The sequence below is a fragment of the Saccostrea echinata genome, unplaced genomic scaffold, assembly GCF_033153115.1.
Source record: "Saccostrea echinata isolate AGI-Se365-2 ecotype Australia unplaced genomic scaffold, CSIRO_AGI_Sech_v1 ptg000020l, whole genome shotgun sequence".
Classification (NCBI taxonomy): domain Eukaryota; kingdom Metazoa; phylum Mollusca; class Bivalvia; order Ostreida; family Ostreidae; genus Saccostrea; species Saccostrea echinata.
The window spans coordinates 4,194,222-4,214,243 of NW_026889769.1; the positions used below are offsets into that span (position 1 = coordinate 4,194,222).

The window sequence follows — 20,022 nt, forward strand, 5'->3', positions numbered from 1 at the left end:
TTTTGGTAATTATATTAATTAGTTATGATTACTTAGGAACCACTGCTTATACATTTGCAGACATATCAAGAACACAATATGTTCCTCTACCAGGGAATAATGTGATAGCTGAGTAAAGTAGAGCTATCTCAACACACTTCAATCACATTCCAGTTGAAACAGACTATTTTAGAGGTATGTGTATGAGAGAGAGAGAGAGAGAGAGAGAGCTAGGACTAAGATCCAAATGAGTTATCTTAGTTTTATTTTTCTGTATTTAGATGCATAATTTAGAGAGAGAGAGGACCTATTCTCATCTAAATCTGAATGTTTTATAAATGTATACATTACAGTGGATAGGAACCTCTGGTAATGATTAAAACAGAAAATATTAATGTAATTTTATTATGCCCAGAATCAAAACATCCCAAATAGATATATATCTGATGCAGTTTTTTTTCATCAGTTTTCAGTCATGCTGAACAATGTTCATTATGGCTGTCTGCATGTCTATCAGACAGCTAGTTTATTCACTTCTCCACAGCTTTGTTCACTTTGATAGAAATTCTAGTCAAGGACTTATGTTGAACTTTGAAACTCATCATAGGTAATCAAATCTCTTTTGAGGTAATTGTTACTTTTTTTTATCAAAAAAAAAAGTGTGTTCCTTTGATATCAGTGAAAATGAAATTTAATAGTCCAGTCACATGCAATGGGATCACAAACTTATCTTTAATCTGTCAGTTATTTTGTACAGGGCACAGGCTGGGTAGATCCAGACTTAAGTATCTAAGGTAAGAGGAATATTTTGGCTTTATTTCATAGTTTTATTAACAGTTTATCTTTGGATTAAGCCCTTGCCCCTTATCTGTCTATGATTATCCATCCTCTGCTATGTTAATGAACTGATATCTGTGTAGAAAATGCATGTAGTTTTGTATGTTATACACATAATATAGCTATAAACAATTTACTTATTACTGTACCAAGGTATTAGACACCAACCAGTACCCAAAATAGTTTTAACAATCCATTTGATAAGTTTCAAACGTTACTTGGAGTGCGTAGACCAGTGTTAAATGACATTCGATCATCCTTAAAAATCATCAGTTTTTAAATTTACTACTACACTATGCATTTTAAAGGAATTGGTTTAGAATTTACAGTTAAATTAAAATTTTAAACAAATTGTAGAAGTGCAAATTAGTATCGCATTGTGAGCTTTGTTTAAGTCATTCTTCCATTTATTGGAGGTCATTTGACCTTGACAAGATTGTAATACAATTCATGCAAAGCTCCTTGGTGCACTGTTTTTCTCAATATCAGACAAAAGATTTATTATATTTTGTACACTTAGTTAAAATTCCAGTAGTCATTTGATATTTGAAATACAAGACTTACATAGTATGAATATTTGACTATGCAGTGAGTTGAATTTAGCTGTTATTTAAGAAATCTAATGAAAGACTAATATTGTACAAGGTATGTTGAAAATATAATGTTTTTTGCATTTGTGAATCTATTTTTAATGAAAAAAAGTACTGTATTACATGCATACGATATATATATGTATACACCTGTGACATAAGTAATTTTTCCCAGTGACATCAAATGTTAACATTGCTTTCACTTTTTATAATTTTCCAATAAAAATATCGATCAAGTTAAAGATGTACCTCTTATGACTGTATAATTCTAAATCAGTGAAAATGGCATTGTGGGGATACTTGTATATATATCTTATCATGTTTGTATGAATTGAAAAACATTCTTTGTTTTACACATCACATGTATTTCATAAATATTAGACTATTCGTAATCAACCTTTGGTAATGTGTGAAAAGTGTGTAAAGTATAAATTCATGAAAATTATTTTTACAATATATAAGAGGAAAATTTGAACTTTGTTTGTTGTGAGTCGTAATATTAATAATAATAAAAAAACCCATCTCTCTGTGTAAATAAAGCAGGGAAATCCACACAAACAGCACCCTGGGGTGTATTTTGACCTTGGCAAAAGGTCATTGGTAGATAATTATTTTATGCCTCTTCCTTGCAGATCCATCACCTTTCATCATGATGAACGGCCAAGCCAGAAACCGCAGGAAAAATCAAGATCTTTGTGGGAAAAATTTCCTCAAATTTGTCATCTATGTCTTCACATTTATCTTCTGGGTAAGTAGATATGTTTTATAACTCACATTTTTACTAAATTCTTTTCTGCAAATATACTGTAATTACTGTAATTAGATAAGTATTGAACATACTGGAACTTTAATGAGCCAGTTATAAATTTTGACGTATACACTACAACCTGAAGAGTTCCAATGTCATGGTACTTCATGCAATTAGTGTGATCTGCCTTTAGGTTTAAAATCAAATATTTACATATTCAAATGTCATTGTCCAAGATAAAGCTACAAATAAGGAAGTAGCTTTATATCTTCATAAAGCCATTTGCTCATCCTGATGGAACTGCCTTCTTGCTTTGTGTAGTTAAAGTTTAATTTATTTGATGAATTTATTATTCCCATTTAAATATTTCTATTTTTACCGATATTCGTACACTAATGAACAATTGATATAATATAATAAAGCCATGGGTTCACAAATTAAAATGTCAAAGTTAATTTGATGCATCAGAAAGAAATGTTCATTCTTACTATCTGACTGCAGAGTTCAACTACACTGATGGACTATTTTGTATCCATGTATTATATGTATATCTGGTGTTGTAGCTGACTGGCTGTGCCTTTTTAGCCATTGGTCTGTGGATACTCTTAGCTAAACATTCCTATGCCAGTTTACTAGGAAATTCTACCTTCCCTATTGCTACATTCCTAATGATTGGCATCGGAGGCTTCATCATAGTGTCTGGAATTATGGGATGTGTTGGAGCCCGCGTAGAGAACAGGTGTCTGCTCGTCTTGGTAAGATTTCTACATTTAGTCTCTCCTTTAAGATAAATGTCATTTTTATTGGATATTTTGACAGTGCAATATCATTTTAATATTTTAGAACTTTTGCCCAATCCCATTGTATATATTTTTTGCAATAAAATATGTTCAAATCAGTGCAATATCACTTGTAATTACTTCTTTTTTTTTTCAGTATTCTGTTTTTCTGCTTCTCATATTTTTAGTGGAAGCTATAAGTGGAGTTCTTGCCTACATGTATGAGGGAATTGTAAGTTACAAATGAAAATACGATTTTCAAAATTGAATACAGTTTAAATTGGTACATTTGTATTTTGGAAATTTCATTGGTTCAGCTGCAAAGTGGGGACTTTCAATATAGTTTTTGTCAGCCAGTTCACAGATTAAAATTAATTCAAGTCAGTATTATTTTATTGAAAAATGCCAGTCATATTAACTGTGTTATGACCTGTATATACATGCATGACACACTCATAGATGGTCAAATTGTTTTTGATGGAGATTTTATCCTTTCACTTCGTATGTTTTGATGGAGATTTTATCCTTTCACTTCATATGTTTTGATGGAGATTTTATCCTTTCACTTCTTATGTTTTGATGGAGATTTTATCCTTTCACTTCGTATGTTTTGAATCAGGTAATTATGAAGATGAGATGATGATTAACATTTTTGTCTTAATATTGCAACAGTCAAATTCACTGTACATGTATTAAGAATGCTCTTTGAACTCATAATTTTAAGATCTAAGGTCAAAGAACTTATTTTATTTGTGTGTTTATGAATAAGTGAGGTTGTCCCTCTTTGCAGCACCCTTGTGATGCCATTTTATATGCTATACCTTTCAATATATGCATTATAGCAAGATTAATCAAAAATGTTTTAATTTGCAGATCCGAGAAGAGCTGTCAAGAAGTTTAAATGATACAATGATGAAAAATTACAACTATGACGTTCAGCTCACGCAAGCTATTGATGATATGCAGCAAAAGGTAGATAACCCTTATATCTACAATAACTCAAGATTTAGTATATTACTATTGATAGATAAAGAATGCAAGCTTGCTGTAGATAGTTGAATTCTTTTATCTTCTATTTTGGATTTTGATTTGATGACCCACATGAATAAAATGTTTGAGAATGTCCTGTTGGCTTTTGCATTTCACTTACAATGGTTTCTCTCTGTAGTACTCATCCACAAATACATGTACTAATACTGAAGCCACACTTCAACAAAAATGATGAGGCTTTTTCTCTACCTTTGTCTATGTTTTCTTTTAAAGTGAGTCACCTTTCAATAAAGTAAAAGCCAATGTAAACCTAAGTATATTATTCATAAAGCAAAGGACAATACTTTCATGAACATTGGAGGGCATGTATTGTTTATGTGACAACATACGTGACATTCATAGCATCATCATTTTTTTTGAAAACAGAAAATATATATAGACTCTACTGTTTTTTTTTGCTCCAGTTTCTATGTTGTGGAGCAGTTTCCTTTAAGGACTGGCAGAAATCAAAATGGCTGCGAGAAGATAGAAACACGACAAATAAAGCTCCGGATTCCTGTTGTATGTCGTACTCAATGGGGTGTGCTGAAAGTGATCACCCGTCTAACATCTATTACAAGGTAACGGCTTCTCTTCTTATATCAGTTAAAATAGGTGTGAATACTGTAGACGTACTTTTTTCCATGTGGGATGAATTTGTGCTATTTACGCGGTCACAAAGGATGACTGCACTTAAGGACATGCGAAATTTGCGACAAAATAAACTTTCAAAACAAGCATTTTTCTTTTCATTGCAATAATGGTCAACATCCAATCTACAACTTTATGTAATTACGTTTGATAAAAGTGTGTATTTACGAAGTACGGATCTGTTTTCAAAGGCAGGGGTCATCACAATTTCTTGAATCTCCGTTCGATAATGAGGACGCCCACTTTTTTACTGACTTTAAACATAGTCAGCGCATGTTTGTCTATTGTTCTACATTTAACAGTAGTTGTATATTTGCATAAATAACAATGTATCAAAAGGAGATTAATAGAAAAACATGCGCTCATGGTTAAAAAGAGAAAAAACTACTTCTTCTTACATTCGCTCTCTGTGTTGTAACCAAGGATTGTGACTTGTTGAATATTATAATTCACCACCTGATTTCTTACCACAGGTAACTTTGTGAATACTAAATTCCGTCACGTGACTTGTAAGGTAGCATGTTTTGTGCTAACTAGGACATTGTGTTCAAACACGTTAAGTCATCTGGCATTGATATAAAATCTGCTTTAATCACATTGGCGTGTTCATATTTTTAATTTCGTTTTGAAACCTTTGTCAGAAGTGTAGTTGTGCCATACAGAATGGAGAGGGAGATTGGAAAGAGTGATCACGTTCTTTTTTCCAAACATGTCATTGTTATTTATCAAGTCTAATTTTAGACCCATTCTTATAATGTTAGCTCCACCTCTCATGCATATCTAATGTTCAAGCCAGGGCAGGTAAGTGTAAATTCAATATATTTGGAAAGCAGTAAGGACAAAAAACATTGAATCATTTTATTGTATCACAGTCTAAAATCATTTTAAGATTTAAATTTGGTTCCATATTGACAGAATTCTTTCATAAACATACAAAAGTGAAATAAGGTTTAGATATAAAAGCAACAAAAGCAACCGAAAAGGACCCAAAAACAGGCGTTAAGTGCAGTCATCCTTTTCCTCAAAAACTTGTCACAGCTTCTTAAAGTGCAATCAATACATATAATGGCACTCCAAGAAATCTGTGTAATTTTCTACCTGCACATTGAACAGAAATTGCAATTCTATGGAATTATGACCCCGTGGGAAAAAAGTACGTTTACAGTATTCTTAGCTTCATTCTGGAAAGGTCAAGGTCAAATGTCTTAGAAGTATAAAATTCTTTTATGGGATATAATTTTTGCATTACAAGCATTGCAGAGTATCATACTTAAAACAAAGGGTTAGCAATGTACGCAGTGAATGCCATGACTCATTTGAAATTAAGTTTAAGTGTGCCACACAAGAGTACATTTATTAGTCTTATTACAAATGTATAAGAACATATCTAGTTAGGATAGATTTAATGAACAGTTTGACAAAAATCTTGACTTTTTGCAACCTTGAAAAGATGCAATATGAATGCAATGTAATGAACTTGCGATCATTTGACAGGGTTGCAGTCGTAAGCTTGCCCAGTACACTAAGGAGTCTCTGATGATTATTGGGGGAGTGGGGCTAGGGCTGTGTTGTGTACAGGTAAGGTATACTTTGTCATTTGTAGGGCTAGGACTGTGTTGTGTACAGGTAAGATATACTTTGTCATTTGTAAGACTAGGGCTGTGTTGTGTACAGGTAAGATATACCTTGTCACTTGTAAGACTAGGACTGTGTTGTGTACAGGTAAGATATACCATGTCATTTGTAGGACTAGGGCTGTGTTGTGTACAGGTAAGGTATACCTTATCATTTGTAAGACTAGGGCTGTGTTGTGTACAGGTGATATATACCTTGTCATTTGTAAGACTAGGGCTGTGTTGTGTACAGGTAAGATATACCTTGTCATTTGTAAGACTAGGACTGTGTTGTGTACAGGTAAGGTATACCTTGTCATTTGTAGGACTAGGGCTGTGTTGTGTACAGGTAAGATATACCTTGTCATTTGTAAGACTAGGGCTGTGTTGTGTACAGGTAAGATATACCATGTCATTTGTAGGACTAAGGCTGTGTTGTGTACAGGTTAGATATACCTTGTCATTTGTAGGACTAGGACTGTGTTGTGTACAGGTAAGATATACCTTGTCATTTGTACGACTAGGACTGTGTTGTGTACAGGTAAGATATACCTTGTCATGTGTACGAGTAGGACTGTGTTGTGTACAGGTAAGATATACCTTGTCATTTGTACGACTAGGACTGTGTTGTGTACAGGTAAGATATACCTTGTCATGTGTACGACTAGGACTGTGTTGTGTACAGGTAAGATATACCTTGTCATTTGTACGACTAGGACTGTGTTGTGTACAGGTAAGATGTACCTTGTCATTTGTACGACTAGGACTGTGTTGTGTACAGGTAAGATATACCTTGTCATTTGTAAGACTAGGGCTGTGTTGTGTACAGGTAAGATATACCATGTCATTTGTGGGACTAGGACTGTGTTGTGTACAGGTAAGATATACTTGTCATTAACAACAGAAATACAGTTATCTGACAATGCAAGTAGGTTTTTGGTAGAGCAGCTAACATGTTTACTAGAGAAGATCATCTAATTCATTCAAGAGACCTATTGTAATCTATTCTGCCTTGCATTATTTGTAAACATGTAAACATTTTAGCCTCTTTGGAACTAGTTAAGATGCTGAATCAGTTTCCTTTAGATTTGGTATGTAAAAATTATAAATAATGTTAACCTCCTTTGTCATTAATTCATTTTTTTTTTCTATTTCTAGATATTTGGAGTTATATTCTCCTGCTGTTTAGTCAGGAAGATTAAGGACAAAGTTTATAAGTATTGACAAGAGAAAAAATTAGTAACACTAATGAGGACCAGAACTGAATAAATCACTTGACTGGGACAATATCAAAATTGTTAGCCTCCCTTAATTGCAATAAGAATTGTTCCGTGTTCTTAGCCATGTCTGCAAATGTGTTATGTAGTGGTGCTGCATATTTCTTTCTATTTTTTTTGCCATAAGAATGTGTGTCATGTGACAACATGTCTCTGGAATATTTGTATCTTATTATATTCAGTTGAACAGATTATGAGATTTAATCTAGATGTAATGAGGAAATGTTTTTGTCACAGAATGTTGGATTCTGTCATTTTATTGATGTATTTTGTAGACTTTTTGTATTTGTTTCTGTGATAGTAAAATAATTGATAATTTGAGTATGTTTTATAGGATATCAGTGATATATACATTGTAATTTGAGTATGTTTTATATGATATCAGAAAGAGATAATTTGAGTATGTTTTATTTGATATCAGAGAGATATATGCTGTAAATATGTTTTAATTCTTCTTCCAATATTGTTTTGTTTTTACAATTTAACATGTCTCACTTTTTTCAAGTTTCCCAATTTTTTTTTATACATTTAAGAATTGCATTATTTTTTTGAAAGATGTAGTCTCCTAATTGCAGTGTTTGCAAACATGTTAGCACATTATGAAAATTTGTTTACACACACCTTTGCAGTTATGAGACTACGTCTTTCAAAAGATAATAATTTAAAGCTTATATTTACATTTTCCAACTCCCTGCCTTGGATGCAAATGTGATTTATATTTCAAAATCCCTGTATTACTCTTCAGATAAGTTACAATAGACGAATTTCACATTCGTAAGAGTTATCTCCTGTTGTCGGCTTAACTCTCATTTTTGTCACTATAACCCTTGTAACTTACCTGTAAATATTTTCAATCTTTAAACGCTATAGGACAATTTTGATCGTTCCTGTATTGCCATAGTATGGGGCAACATAAAAAACATAACAAACATATTCATACAGATTTCATTTGGAAGACATTGCCTAATATTGGTAATGGTATAGAAGGAAAACAGTGTCTTACGCCGGTTGACCCCAGATTAACCCCGCAAAGGGAAATAACTTTTGTAAATGTGAAAGTCATCTATTAATGGAAGGGTCATTGCAACAGCTACTACTGTTAAACTGTTCAATGTGAGTGTGAAGGTTGTTTTTGATGTTGCGCTTGCACAGCATTCAGTGTTTGTGACATCAAAATAAAAATCATAACTTAACCTTTTGACCTCCCCATCCATGTTATGGTGTCTGGAATACCAAAGCTTTTCACACACCTTATAAGCAAAATTCATGTGGAATGTAAATATTTCAAATTCATCATCTTGGCATTTTATAATACATGTGTATTTTGTTAATAACAAAGTACCAAGAATGAATGTAATAATATTCTTAACTTAGTTGTAAACTGAAAATCCTTGTTTATTCAAAAGATAGCAAAGATTTTGCCTTTGAATGTTTGATCAGTTAGACATTGTAGTGTGGTATTTGTTAAACTTGACTACTTATCGCATGCTACTGTATTATTACAAAATAGACATCACTTATCAGGGACCTATGTACTAGTATACAAGCCCCAGAATTTATCTAATGTGTACAGAGTTGCCTGAAATTAATCCCTGTGATGAAAATTTCTGGACCAATCAAGATAGGTTTGATTTCTACACTATATTTTCATTTAAAACTGTATGTGTTATTTGCTATGAAGCCTGACTGTTCTTGAAAATTGTGCATTTGCTATGTTGTCCTAGTCATTTATAAAACTAGAAAGGTTTTTTTTTATCAAAGTTATACTGAAGTACATATCAGAAGGTCAGTATTATAAAGTGTATTTTTAGTTCTCAAAATTAGTTTTCATGTTACATTTTATGTCAAATTTTGTTGTGAGTCTGAGTCAATGCCATTATTCTTTTTTTTCCAACTTATAAAAAAATAAAAAAAAAACCTAGGGCATTTTCAAACAAAATGACACAAGGATACTAAAAATTGGAGCTTTTTCACAATTTATTGGATAAATCAAGTTCTGGTGTAAGAGCTTTATTAAGAAATAATGAAAAAATAGTTTTTAAAATTCACCAACTCTTGTCATATTTGTGACCAAACTTTTTTTTACAGAATAGGAGAAGGGTAACATAATAAAAAAAATATGTGATTACTTTTATGTACTCTTTTTAGACATACATTGGAGCATATTTTTCTGTTTCTTTGTAAAAACTCATGTGTATACATATTTATTTAGGTTAAAGTCAAAGAAGTAAGGCAATTGAAGTGAGCAATGCTACCTGCAGGCCTTGTTTTTCTAATATGGCTTTATATGCAGATGCATTTATAAAAATCAACATACTCTATGTGAAACAGTGGTGAATGCAATTTTTACATATCATGAATTAGACTTTGTTTGTTTTAAGATGAAATCATTGTTTTGTAATAATTAACATGGGGAATTTCTCGTACAATAATGAATTCTAAGATTTACAGGTCAGTAATATTTATTTTTAATATTAGCTTCTCAATATAGATTTAATGCCAATGTGTACAAATTTTCGGTAGAAGCCAGTTCTCGCCAGTTTTATGTTGTTTTATTTGATGTTTACTATTCTTGTGTATTATAGTCTATAGTAAATGTAGGAATTCTACATAAAATACTTGTACCATGATGTTGTAGAAAAATCAGAAACAGTGTTGTCTTTATAAAGATTTTAGCTTGTATTAAAAAAATAAAATGAGAGACAGAGTTACAGGTGATTTTTTTTTTCAAATAGAAATCAGAAAATGGAGGCAATTTTTTCCCTGTTTGGCTCTTTAAAATGCCATCCCTGTTTTGCTCTTTAAATGCTATCCCTGTTTGGCTGTATAAATGCTATCCCTGTTTGGCTGTATAAATGCTATCCCTGTTTGGTTCTATAAATGCTATTCCTGTTTGGCTCTATAAATGCTATCCGAGTTAGGCTCTATAAAATGCTATCCTTGTTTGGCTCAATAAAATGCCATCCCTGTTTCGCTGTATAAATGCTATCCGTGTTTGGCTCTATAAAATGCTATTCTGTTTGGCTCTATAAAATGCTATCCCTGATTGGCTCTATAAATGCTATCCTTGGTTGTATATCCATGTTTGGCTCTATAAATGTTATCCCTGGTTGGCTCTATAAAATGCTATCCCTGTTTGGCTGTATAAATGCTATCTGTGTTTGGCTCTATAAAATGCTATTCTCTTTGGCTCTATAAAATGCTATCCCTGATTGGCTCTATAAATGCTATCCCTGTTTGGCTCTGTAAATGCCAGCCCTGTTTGGCTATATAAATATGACTTTATTAAGATTTGAGGTGATACTGGATTGGTTGTTGTAGCATGCCTCTGAAGAGAACAACCAAAGATGAATCAATCTTTTACACCCAAATCTGTACCTGAACAAATGCTGGTGACAAAGAATCACAAAACGGTATTCTCTGTAGCTTGTGGTTATACTATAAAATGTCTAACAAATTTATTCAAATCTGTCCAAACTCCAAAAGAGATTTTCATTCCTTTTGGAACAGAAAAATGCCACAATTTGGTAATACAAGAAACATGACAAATGTTACAAGACACGTTAAACAGTCTTTAGACTATGCCAATTCGAGTTGCCTTTCTTTTGCTAATTGATATGCATCATACATTGGAATATAGTTTAAGAGTATGAAGACTATTTTGCAGGGTACAGTAAATGTTCTACTAAGCCTCCCAAAAATATAAACTGCTTGTTGAAGAAACTTCAGACGCATTGTGCCAGAAAAAAATATTCACGAAGTGGTGTAAATCAAATATAATTTCTAAAAACTTAAAAAAAAGAACTTAAACAAATTGATACCTTTGAAAATTTGAAAACACATTTCCAAATACAATTCGGAATTATTATCTTCTTTGATTGGCCCTCGATATAAATCACAATAAACAAAAAATCACCTGACTCTCTGAGGTTGATATTACTTTATGAACTTTATTATTTCTAACTTTACAGCTAATCAGTAAATACAATACATGTATAATACAATCAAATACGGTCTAGAAGTGGGTAATTTATTGGAGAACACTGTATACGTACAAAAATAATCGAACATTTATTAGATTACAAGATCACCTATATGCCTAATACTGTAATAAATATACTTGCCGAGATTACACATATCCTTAAAATTCTCAGTACAGTTTTTGAACAAATGCAGTAATTTATACGTAGATTTTTTTTTAAATAAAAATTTAAATTTGTTGCAATAATCAGCATATTCAGGACATGCTAGTTAGTATAAAATGAAATTCATCCTCAACACAATTTTGGCATGAAAAACATTTCCTGTGGGTGTTTTTGATTGTTTTGGAATATATCTCCTAGTTTCAATGGCTAAAAAATTGTTAAATAATACCGTAGGTAGAATCCATCAAGTACATATGTAAATATTTATAGAAAGAACATTTCTGCGAACTTTCAATTTTGGCAAATATTTCTTGTTTAGCCTGATCCGAAATCCTTTGTTTAATAACTTTTAAGGTAGCTGTATTAATTCGTTGTTAACTCCAAACTTCACTAAAACACGCTCATTTAAGCATTTCTCCACCTGAAAGGTCCAGTTTTTTGTGCATGAGATTTGCAGTTAATGTACATTTCCTCATAGCAATTTCTAATAATACAATTATAACTGACTAAAATGTTATTACAAAATTGTTTGATTGAAAACAACCTTTTGTAAATCTGTGGAAATCTACTTAACCAAAAACTCCCAGTATTTCTTACAAAAATCAGGATGTATTTTTTTTTTAAATTGTCATCTTTATGGGTTCCCCAAATTTCTGATGCATAATTAATAATACCACCAACATAGCAATCAAAAAGCATTTATAAAGTTTAATGATTTATAGACATACCCCATCAGGATGTATTTTTTTTTTAAATTGTCATCCTTATTGGTTCCCCAAATTTCTGATGCATAATTAATAATACCACCAACATAGCAATCAAAAAGCATTTATAAAGTTTAATGATTTATAGACATACCCCTTCAGTTTTTTTTTTAAACAAACAGTGCTTCTCTATCCCGGTCAGACAGTTGTTTTTCAGCCATTGCAAATTTACTATTATAATGAAAATGATACCTAAATATGTAAATTGTTCAACAATTTCTAAACATCATTCCCAAACGAACCATTTTTCGCTGGATTTAATTTTGTCCTTGTTTCTAAAAATTGCAATTTTGGATTTATCTACATTAATGCATAAATGCCAGGTTTTGCAATATTGAGACAGTTCATTCATAAGTAGTTTCATGTACACCTTACTTCCATAATATATGGAACAATATACCATTATCACCTGCATAAGAAGTTTATGTCTTCGAGTTGATTCCAGTTGATTCGATACGCAAGAGCATGCTCTAAGAATGAGCAATTTCTAAAACGAAGCAAGCTATTGACAAACAAGTTGATGACACAAGGTTATCAACATTCTTGTTTGAAGTCAACATTTCTCAAGTTCTAGAATGTATAGATAGAATGTATCAATATAAAGTGTTTAGGTTTCCTAATTCATATAAAAAAGAACTTTTCAGGGTTAATTACAGGTGGCTTATAGTCTCTTTTAGGTTACCACAGAAAGAGTTTTAAATAAATAAATTCTGATAAATGAATAAATAAATTCTGGTTAATGAAATAAATATTTTGAATTCATTAGTGTCATTTTTTAAAATTCTATATCTATTTTATTATCGTTGGTGTTGATTTAATGATAATTTTTTTTCTTTAATTTGACAAATGTTAAATGATAAGTATCATTAGTTATTTGTCTTCATTTAAAAAAAAAAATTCTATTTCATTCATATTTATTCATTTTCATACTCTTAATGATTTGATAGTATTATAGCTTATTAAAAATGTTTTAGTACTAATTCTATTAAGCTATGCATCACAAATATTTGAAAACATGTGAAGTAAAAGTAAGGTACTGATAATAATGCTTTTAAAATCTTTGATGTCTGTTCCGTAATTAAAAAAATAATTGCAAAAAGAATGGAATATGATGACTGATAACAATAATATGTATACAATGTACTAATTTTCAAATAAATGTACTCAATAAATTTATTCTCATATCACATTATTTTGTTTGAAAACACGCAACAGCATTACATTGTCTAATGAAGAATCTTTTATCATTTAAAATTTTTGTGCATTATACATGTGAATCTCATGCTATGGGGGAAATGGTTCCTTTTCTGATGCATAAAATGGTGATTTTTTTTTTTTAAAGATTATTGACAAGCTTTTCTAAATGAATATGGACATCTGTCTAAAAATCCTAGTTTTTTAAGAAGAATTATATTTTGTGTTTTGAGAATATTTAAGGTTTTGACAATACTAATGTTTTCCCAGTAGACTATATAAATCAAATTATATTATGACAATTTTACAAAAGGTTGCATTAACAGAAGATTTTTTAAGTTGCTTCTAATCCATTTGACTTTTTTTTGTCAATAAGATATGTCCAATTTTTATCAGACATAAAAATATATCATAATACATGTGTGGAGAAATTACTTATAAATACATGTACATTAAGTATAAACAATCAAAGCCACTTTCTATCTTTATATCATGCACTTTTAATAGTTCTTATAACTCGTATTTCTGCAAAATGAATTAAAATCTTTTTCTTTTCATTGTTTCCATCTCTTAATTGAATTAGTAATTAGTAAAAGAAATAATCCAAATACATTCAATTGTTTATTGTCAAAAAAAAATATTTATCTCTGTGTTGATTAATTACTTTAAATATTTATTCAATTATTTACTTTTTCATTTGCTAAAATTATTTTTAACATTGCCTATTCTCTTTTCATCAAACTTGTGACCCAAAAATGTAAATTAATTAAAATTATTTTTTTTTTCTTTTTTAAAAAAAGTATTGATAGATATGTATGTATTTTAAAATAATTAATATGTAGAACCTGATTAATCAATATCTAATAAACGAAATATTAATGATAGGTATTGTAATAAAGAACTTGTATAACACAGTTGAAAATTACAGGTAATAAGCATATAAAACAGACTATACACAGGTGACCACCCAGGTGTGAAAATCCCAATTTTGGCTAGATGGGAATAAGAAATTCAAAATTTTGGCCAGATGGGAATAAACCCAATAGTGGGACTGGTCGACAGGGGATTCTAACTCCTCCTACCCACTTGATCCCATCCACCACTGATGTTTCCAAGGGTTCGAGTTTTTGCCCTGTTCACGTTTTAGTTTACAGAACTTATGAGACTGCTTACTGTTCGATACCTTCACCTTTATCAATAGTAAATATTGTATTTAAATTCAATCTCATTATGAAATTTGTAAAAAAGGGAAAAGAGAATGCATTAAATTTTATATGAATTTGTAGACAATGTTAAACTTTGTAACTGATATATTTCCATCACGTTTTGACGTCACAGTTTAAAAAATAACTGAAACATTTTTGGTATTTACCATAATAATTTTTAACGTGATTGAAAACTTGTCTAATAATGCTTCTGTGTAAATTATAATTATGATAACATCTTCAGTTCAAATGATAACAAGTTTATGTGATCTTTTACTTAAAAAAATCGGATATTAACGTAGATTCCAGAGACCATTGTTTGTTAAGGGTGAATTCAAAAACGATGACCGACAAAAATTTGAAAATGAAAATTTTTGAGAAAAAGTCAACTTATTAAACATATTTTTTTCAATTATAACATCATATTGTATATACTTTCTAGTTAAAATGTCTGAAGTGACAATAAAATTGACAAATGCATAAAAAGTTCAAGAATTTTTTATTAGTAGTACTTCATTTGAAAAAAAGAAAATATTACTACATTCTAAAATTCTTTCTAAACTTCAAAATCAAAAGAAATTGTAGTTTTTATCCTTCATACTTGTGTTAGGAATATAAGGGATTAGAATTAAACCTTGATTGAGTTTCTTCTCTTATATATATATGGGAAATAATTGGCTTTTTTATTGTTATTTAACATTAATTGTCTCAATTATAGTTTGAAAAGTTTTAATAGGAAAGAAATATGATTCAATAATTTTCCCCAAAATTACTGTTTTGTGAATTTAATCTTTCAAATCTAAGATAAAAAAGGAAGTTTGATAAAGAACTTTTTCTCATAGAAATACTAGATTTTAAAATGATGAAATCTGAAGATAACGAAGAGTAATCAAACTCAAGGTTCATAAAAACAATACGATTTTGGGGCAGAGCAAACACGGACCTCTTAAAACATTGGACTGAAATATGTGGAGATAACGAACAGTATTCGAGCTCAAAAGTCCATTAAACATTACAAAAAATTAGTAACCTATTGGATTTTATCTCCAAAAACTACATAGATATTGTCAATAAAAAAATCAAGCATTTTTTTTAAATTTAACTTCGGAGTACTTGCGTGTACTGTCAAAATGTTTTTTAACAAAATAATTTTGCAAATGACCAATGACAAGGTAAGTAAATTTACGAGTTCCATTTTTATTGAAAAGCAGCTGTCTATGATGTCAAAAAGCCTCGCCTAGAATTTAGAATTTAGAAAGTTTATCATTTGGGGAATGGTTGTTTAAAGTGTTGAAAAGTCGTACGTTTTGATGCTATTGATTTTGGTAAAATTATGTGATTTCCAATTTTCTACAAGTTATTTGGAATTTTTAAGTATCCACATCTGATTTACATCACGTCTCGAATATATTGTAGTACAGTACTTGAAGTTTCTCCTTCACTGCTGTTAATATTTTACTGAGGAGTAAAGAAAGAGGTTTGGTGGAACATTAACTGAAACCCGCTATGTATCTTTGTATGTAAGGATTGTCTAGGAATCCATTATAGGTATGGTAGTTTAAATTCAATTTGATTGTTTTGGGTATTAAAAAAAATTTAAAACTGACATGATTTTGAAGAATTTCCTCCTTAGAAAGGGAACTCTGCGTATATGTTGGATTACCACTTGCAAAATAAAATCCATGTTTCCCTAAAATAAAATAATGAAAAAAGACAATGTTGTTATCTGCTTTGTCAGCTGGGACCAGTACATATTGATCGTGTAATCTATCTAATTCTTTTTTCACCTCAAACTTATTAAAGACAGAAGGATTATATGGTTTTCATATTGCCCCTAAGCCGCTTCATGCGAGACTTCAACATCCATCTGATACTTTTAATCCATTCTGTCAAAGCGTCAATGTCTTTTTCATATATGACCCAGCCCTGGTGAAATCTCCTATGGAATTCCCTATACATATGGAATTATGACGCCATTTGAAAGATCGGAGTGCCCTTAACGTTGGCCTTTCTAAAATAAGCGATTTAAAGTCCCCATTATTAAAGCTGAACATTACTCGTAAAAGGCATGTTCGCCATATTTCTCTTTCATCGTCACTATCCTTACAATCCCTATATAAGCCGCAGATCTCTTAACAGTTCAAAGTATTTTGCCTTACAGGTATCACGTGTGCTGAGGTACACCTTAAATTGCCGTGTTACTCGGTCGCGATGAAATTATCAAATTTTACGCACTTTTTTCCGAGCCACAAGAAAAGTAACATCAAATGTACGAGTCAATGCATTTTTTACAAACAGAAAATGCATATAAAACAAGGAATAAATGCGCAAAATTTAAGACCACGTCAGCCACTAGTTTCAAGTGTGCAATCAGGTGTAACGAAATCGAAGGGTTTATATACCTGTGTGGCGGTGCCTATTTATCAGTAGTGTTCAGTTTTAACCATATTTATCACCAGTAATGACGTGTCCAGCAGAATTATTATTGTAGGGTGAAGAAGATCATGAATACGTAGGTGGATTATGTTTCAAATGTTCGATATCTAGGCACTGTTGACTTCTTTCGTAATTAAAAAGTTTGAAAGCAATAGTTGATGTATATCTGTAAGAAATACAAGGTGTTGACTTCAGCTTGAAATATGGTTGAATACAAGACTGGAGCCTTTTGTGATTAAGAATATTACTAATATATATACTGCGTCAATTCCTTAATTTCTTGGCAAATTGAAGTTTATGGAAAAAACAGATTGCTTGAACAGTATTCTCTTCTTCCAAGTATAACTTCGCGGTTTAAAGAGCTTATGATTTGCAATATCCATAATCACAGAGCCTGTATTCTGGTCCCGAAGAATCCAAATATTGACTTTCCTTGACCTTTTCTAATAGAATGCTTGTAAATTAGAGTGCTTGTAGAGAAGTTGCTGGCCCCTTGTGAATTTGAAATCTATGCCCCGATATTATTTTATTAAGTGAACCCATGGTTTCACCAACATAGATAAGCCCACAAAGGGTACATTCTATTTCGTAGACAACATTAGACCATTTGCAGTTCAGATTTTCCCAAGTTTCGGTTAAGAAGCTTTGTTCAGTAAGATTACGAGGGCTGTTCAATTAATTATGTCCTCGGTGTTCGAAAAGAAACAAAAGACACTTTTCAATGAATGTTTTGATGATTTCCCTTAAATACTCTCCTTTAATTGAAACACATATCCGTAACATTTTTATTCAATTTCTAAATGTGTTTTTAAACACATTATTGGGTATGCTCTTCATATACTGGAATATGGCAGATCCTATGAATTCCTGGAGTTGTTTCTTCTTTCTGAAAAGGTGTTTTTTTAACTTTGGAAAAAGAAACAAGTCGGAGGGTGAAAGATTTGGAGAATATTGTAGGTGTGACAAAACATTAAAGAATGGGTGGACTTAACTTGCCAGAAAAAATGCAGTAAATTAAAGTTTCATAAAATGTTTACTTCTTTCCATCATATAAATCCCTGAATCTTAACCGTGTATTCATGGTACAGATGTGAATTTAAAACGCTCTTTTCGAGGTAAACTAAATAAATATCGAAGGTATGGTGCCTGAAGATTTCTTGAATATCAATAGATAATCAGGGTCACGCGTTTTTCATCGTCTGACTACATAGTCAGCGCATGTTTGTCGGCTGTTCTTAAGAAGACTGTAGTTGTATATTGAACAAAACAATGTCATATTGAAAGGAGAAGAGCCGACAAACGTGCGCTTACACATAATTTAACAAAAAACATGTTCAAAACAAACTTCTCGTTTCCTGTTATGACTGACTTAACCTTGATTTGACTTCGGTTGACCTGTTAATATTACAATTCATCACGTGATGTCCACCTGCGAGTGTACTCGTGAAATGAAATATATGGAGATAATGAACAGTATTCAAGCTCAAAAGTCCATTAAACAATACAAAATAGGAGCAGAGCAAACACGGACCTCTAAACATCAGAGGTGGGATCAGGTGCCATGGAGGAGTGAGCATCCCCTGCCGACCGGTCACACCCGCCGTGTGCTCCTTGTCATGATCGGGAAATAACGGAAAAATCCGTCGACAATTCAGTGTGTAAATAATGGCCTAACAATTAGTATGAAAAACGTCAGTCAGCATTTGACTCAATGATAAATTGTATTTGCTGACAAGGTCATTGTATCGACCATAGAAGTTATGAAATGATGACTTTAAACGAGACAGCTGATATTCTTGTTTCATCAACTTGTTTGTCAATAATTTACCTCGTTTTAGAAATTGTACATACGTAGAGCATGCTCTTGCATATCGAATCAACTGAGAGATATAAACCCCGTATGCAGATGATGAAGGTATATTGCTGCATAAGTAAGGGAAGCTGACGATTGAAAAGTTAAAGTCATCACGTTTATCATAAAGCTTGGTTGTTAGATTACCATTAACGTCTTTTTCAAGTAAAATATCCAAATATGAAACAGATGTGTCAGACTCTGTGGTATCTTTTATCTCAAGCTCACCAGGATATATCGTATCGACATGGAAATAGCCATTGTTAATTGACAATACATCGTCGATATATCTAAATGTCGAGCTGAAGGCCACAGCAAGTGTTTTCTTCTTTTCACGTACAAGATTTTGGACAAATTCTGCTTCATATGAATACAAAAAAGGTCTGCTAATAATGGGTCGCAATTGGTACCCATGGGAATTCCAATAGATTGTTGGAAGACCTGGTCTCCAAAAACCACAGAGATATTGTCAATCAGAAACTCAAGCATCTTTTTAATGTCAACTTCAGAGTACTTGTGTGTACAATCAGAATGTTTTTTAACAAAATAATTTTGCAAATGACCAATGACAAGGTAAGTATATTTACGAGTTCCATTTTTATTGAAAAAGCAGCTGTCAATTATATCAAAAAACCTGGACTTTAATTTATCAAGGGGAACGGTTGTGTATAGGTAGAAAAGTCGTAAGTTTTTAAGCTGTTGATTTCGGTAAAATCTTGTGATTTCAAATTTTGCAAAAGTTCCTTGGAATTTTTAAGTATCCACATCTGATTTACACCATTTCTCGAATATATTGTTGCACAGTACTCTTGAAGTTTCTCCTTCACCACTGTTAATATCTTAGTGAGGAGTAAAAAAAAAGGCTTGGTTGAACATTTACTGGAACCCGCTATGTATCTTTGTAAGGATTTTTATGAAGTTTC

General features: G+C 31.5%; 1 protein-coding gene across 1 annotated transcript; it reads left to right on the forward strand.

Annotated features, from left to right (window-relative positions):
* Nucleotides 1-60: 60 nt before the first annotated feature.
* Nucleotides 61-10,214, forward strand: LOC133189958 (CD151 antigen-like). The gene is made up of 9 exons (XM_061325404.1): nucleotides 61-174; nucleotides 737-773; nucleotides 2,039-2,154; nucleotides 2,718-2,909; nucleotides 3,091-3,165; nucleotides 3,807-3,905; nucleotides 4,388-4,543; nucleotides 6,108-6,191; nucleotides 7,385-10,214. Exons 3-9 carry the CDS (start codon nucleotides 2,056-2,058, stop codon nucleotides 7,448-7,450), a joined length of 771 nt encoding a protein of 256 aa, XP_061181388.1. The 5' UTR covers nucleotides 61-174; nucleotides 737-773; nucleotides 2,039-2,055; the 3' UTR covers nucleotides 7,451-10,214.
* Nucleotides 10,215-20,022: the final 9,808 nt, after the last annotated feature.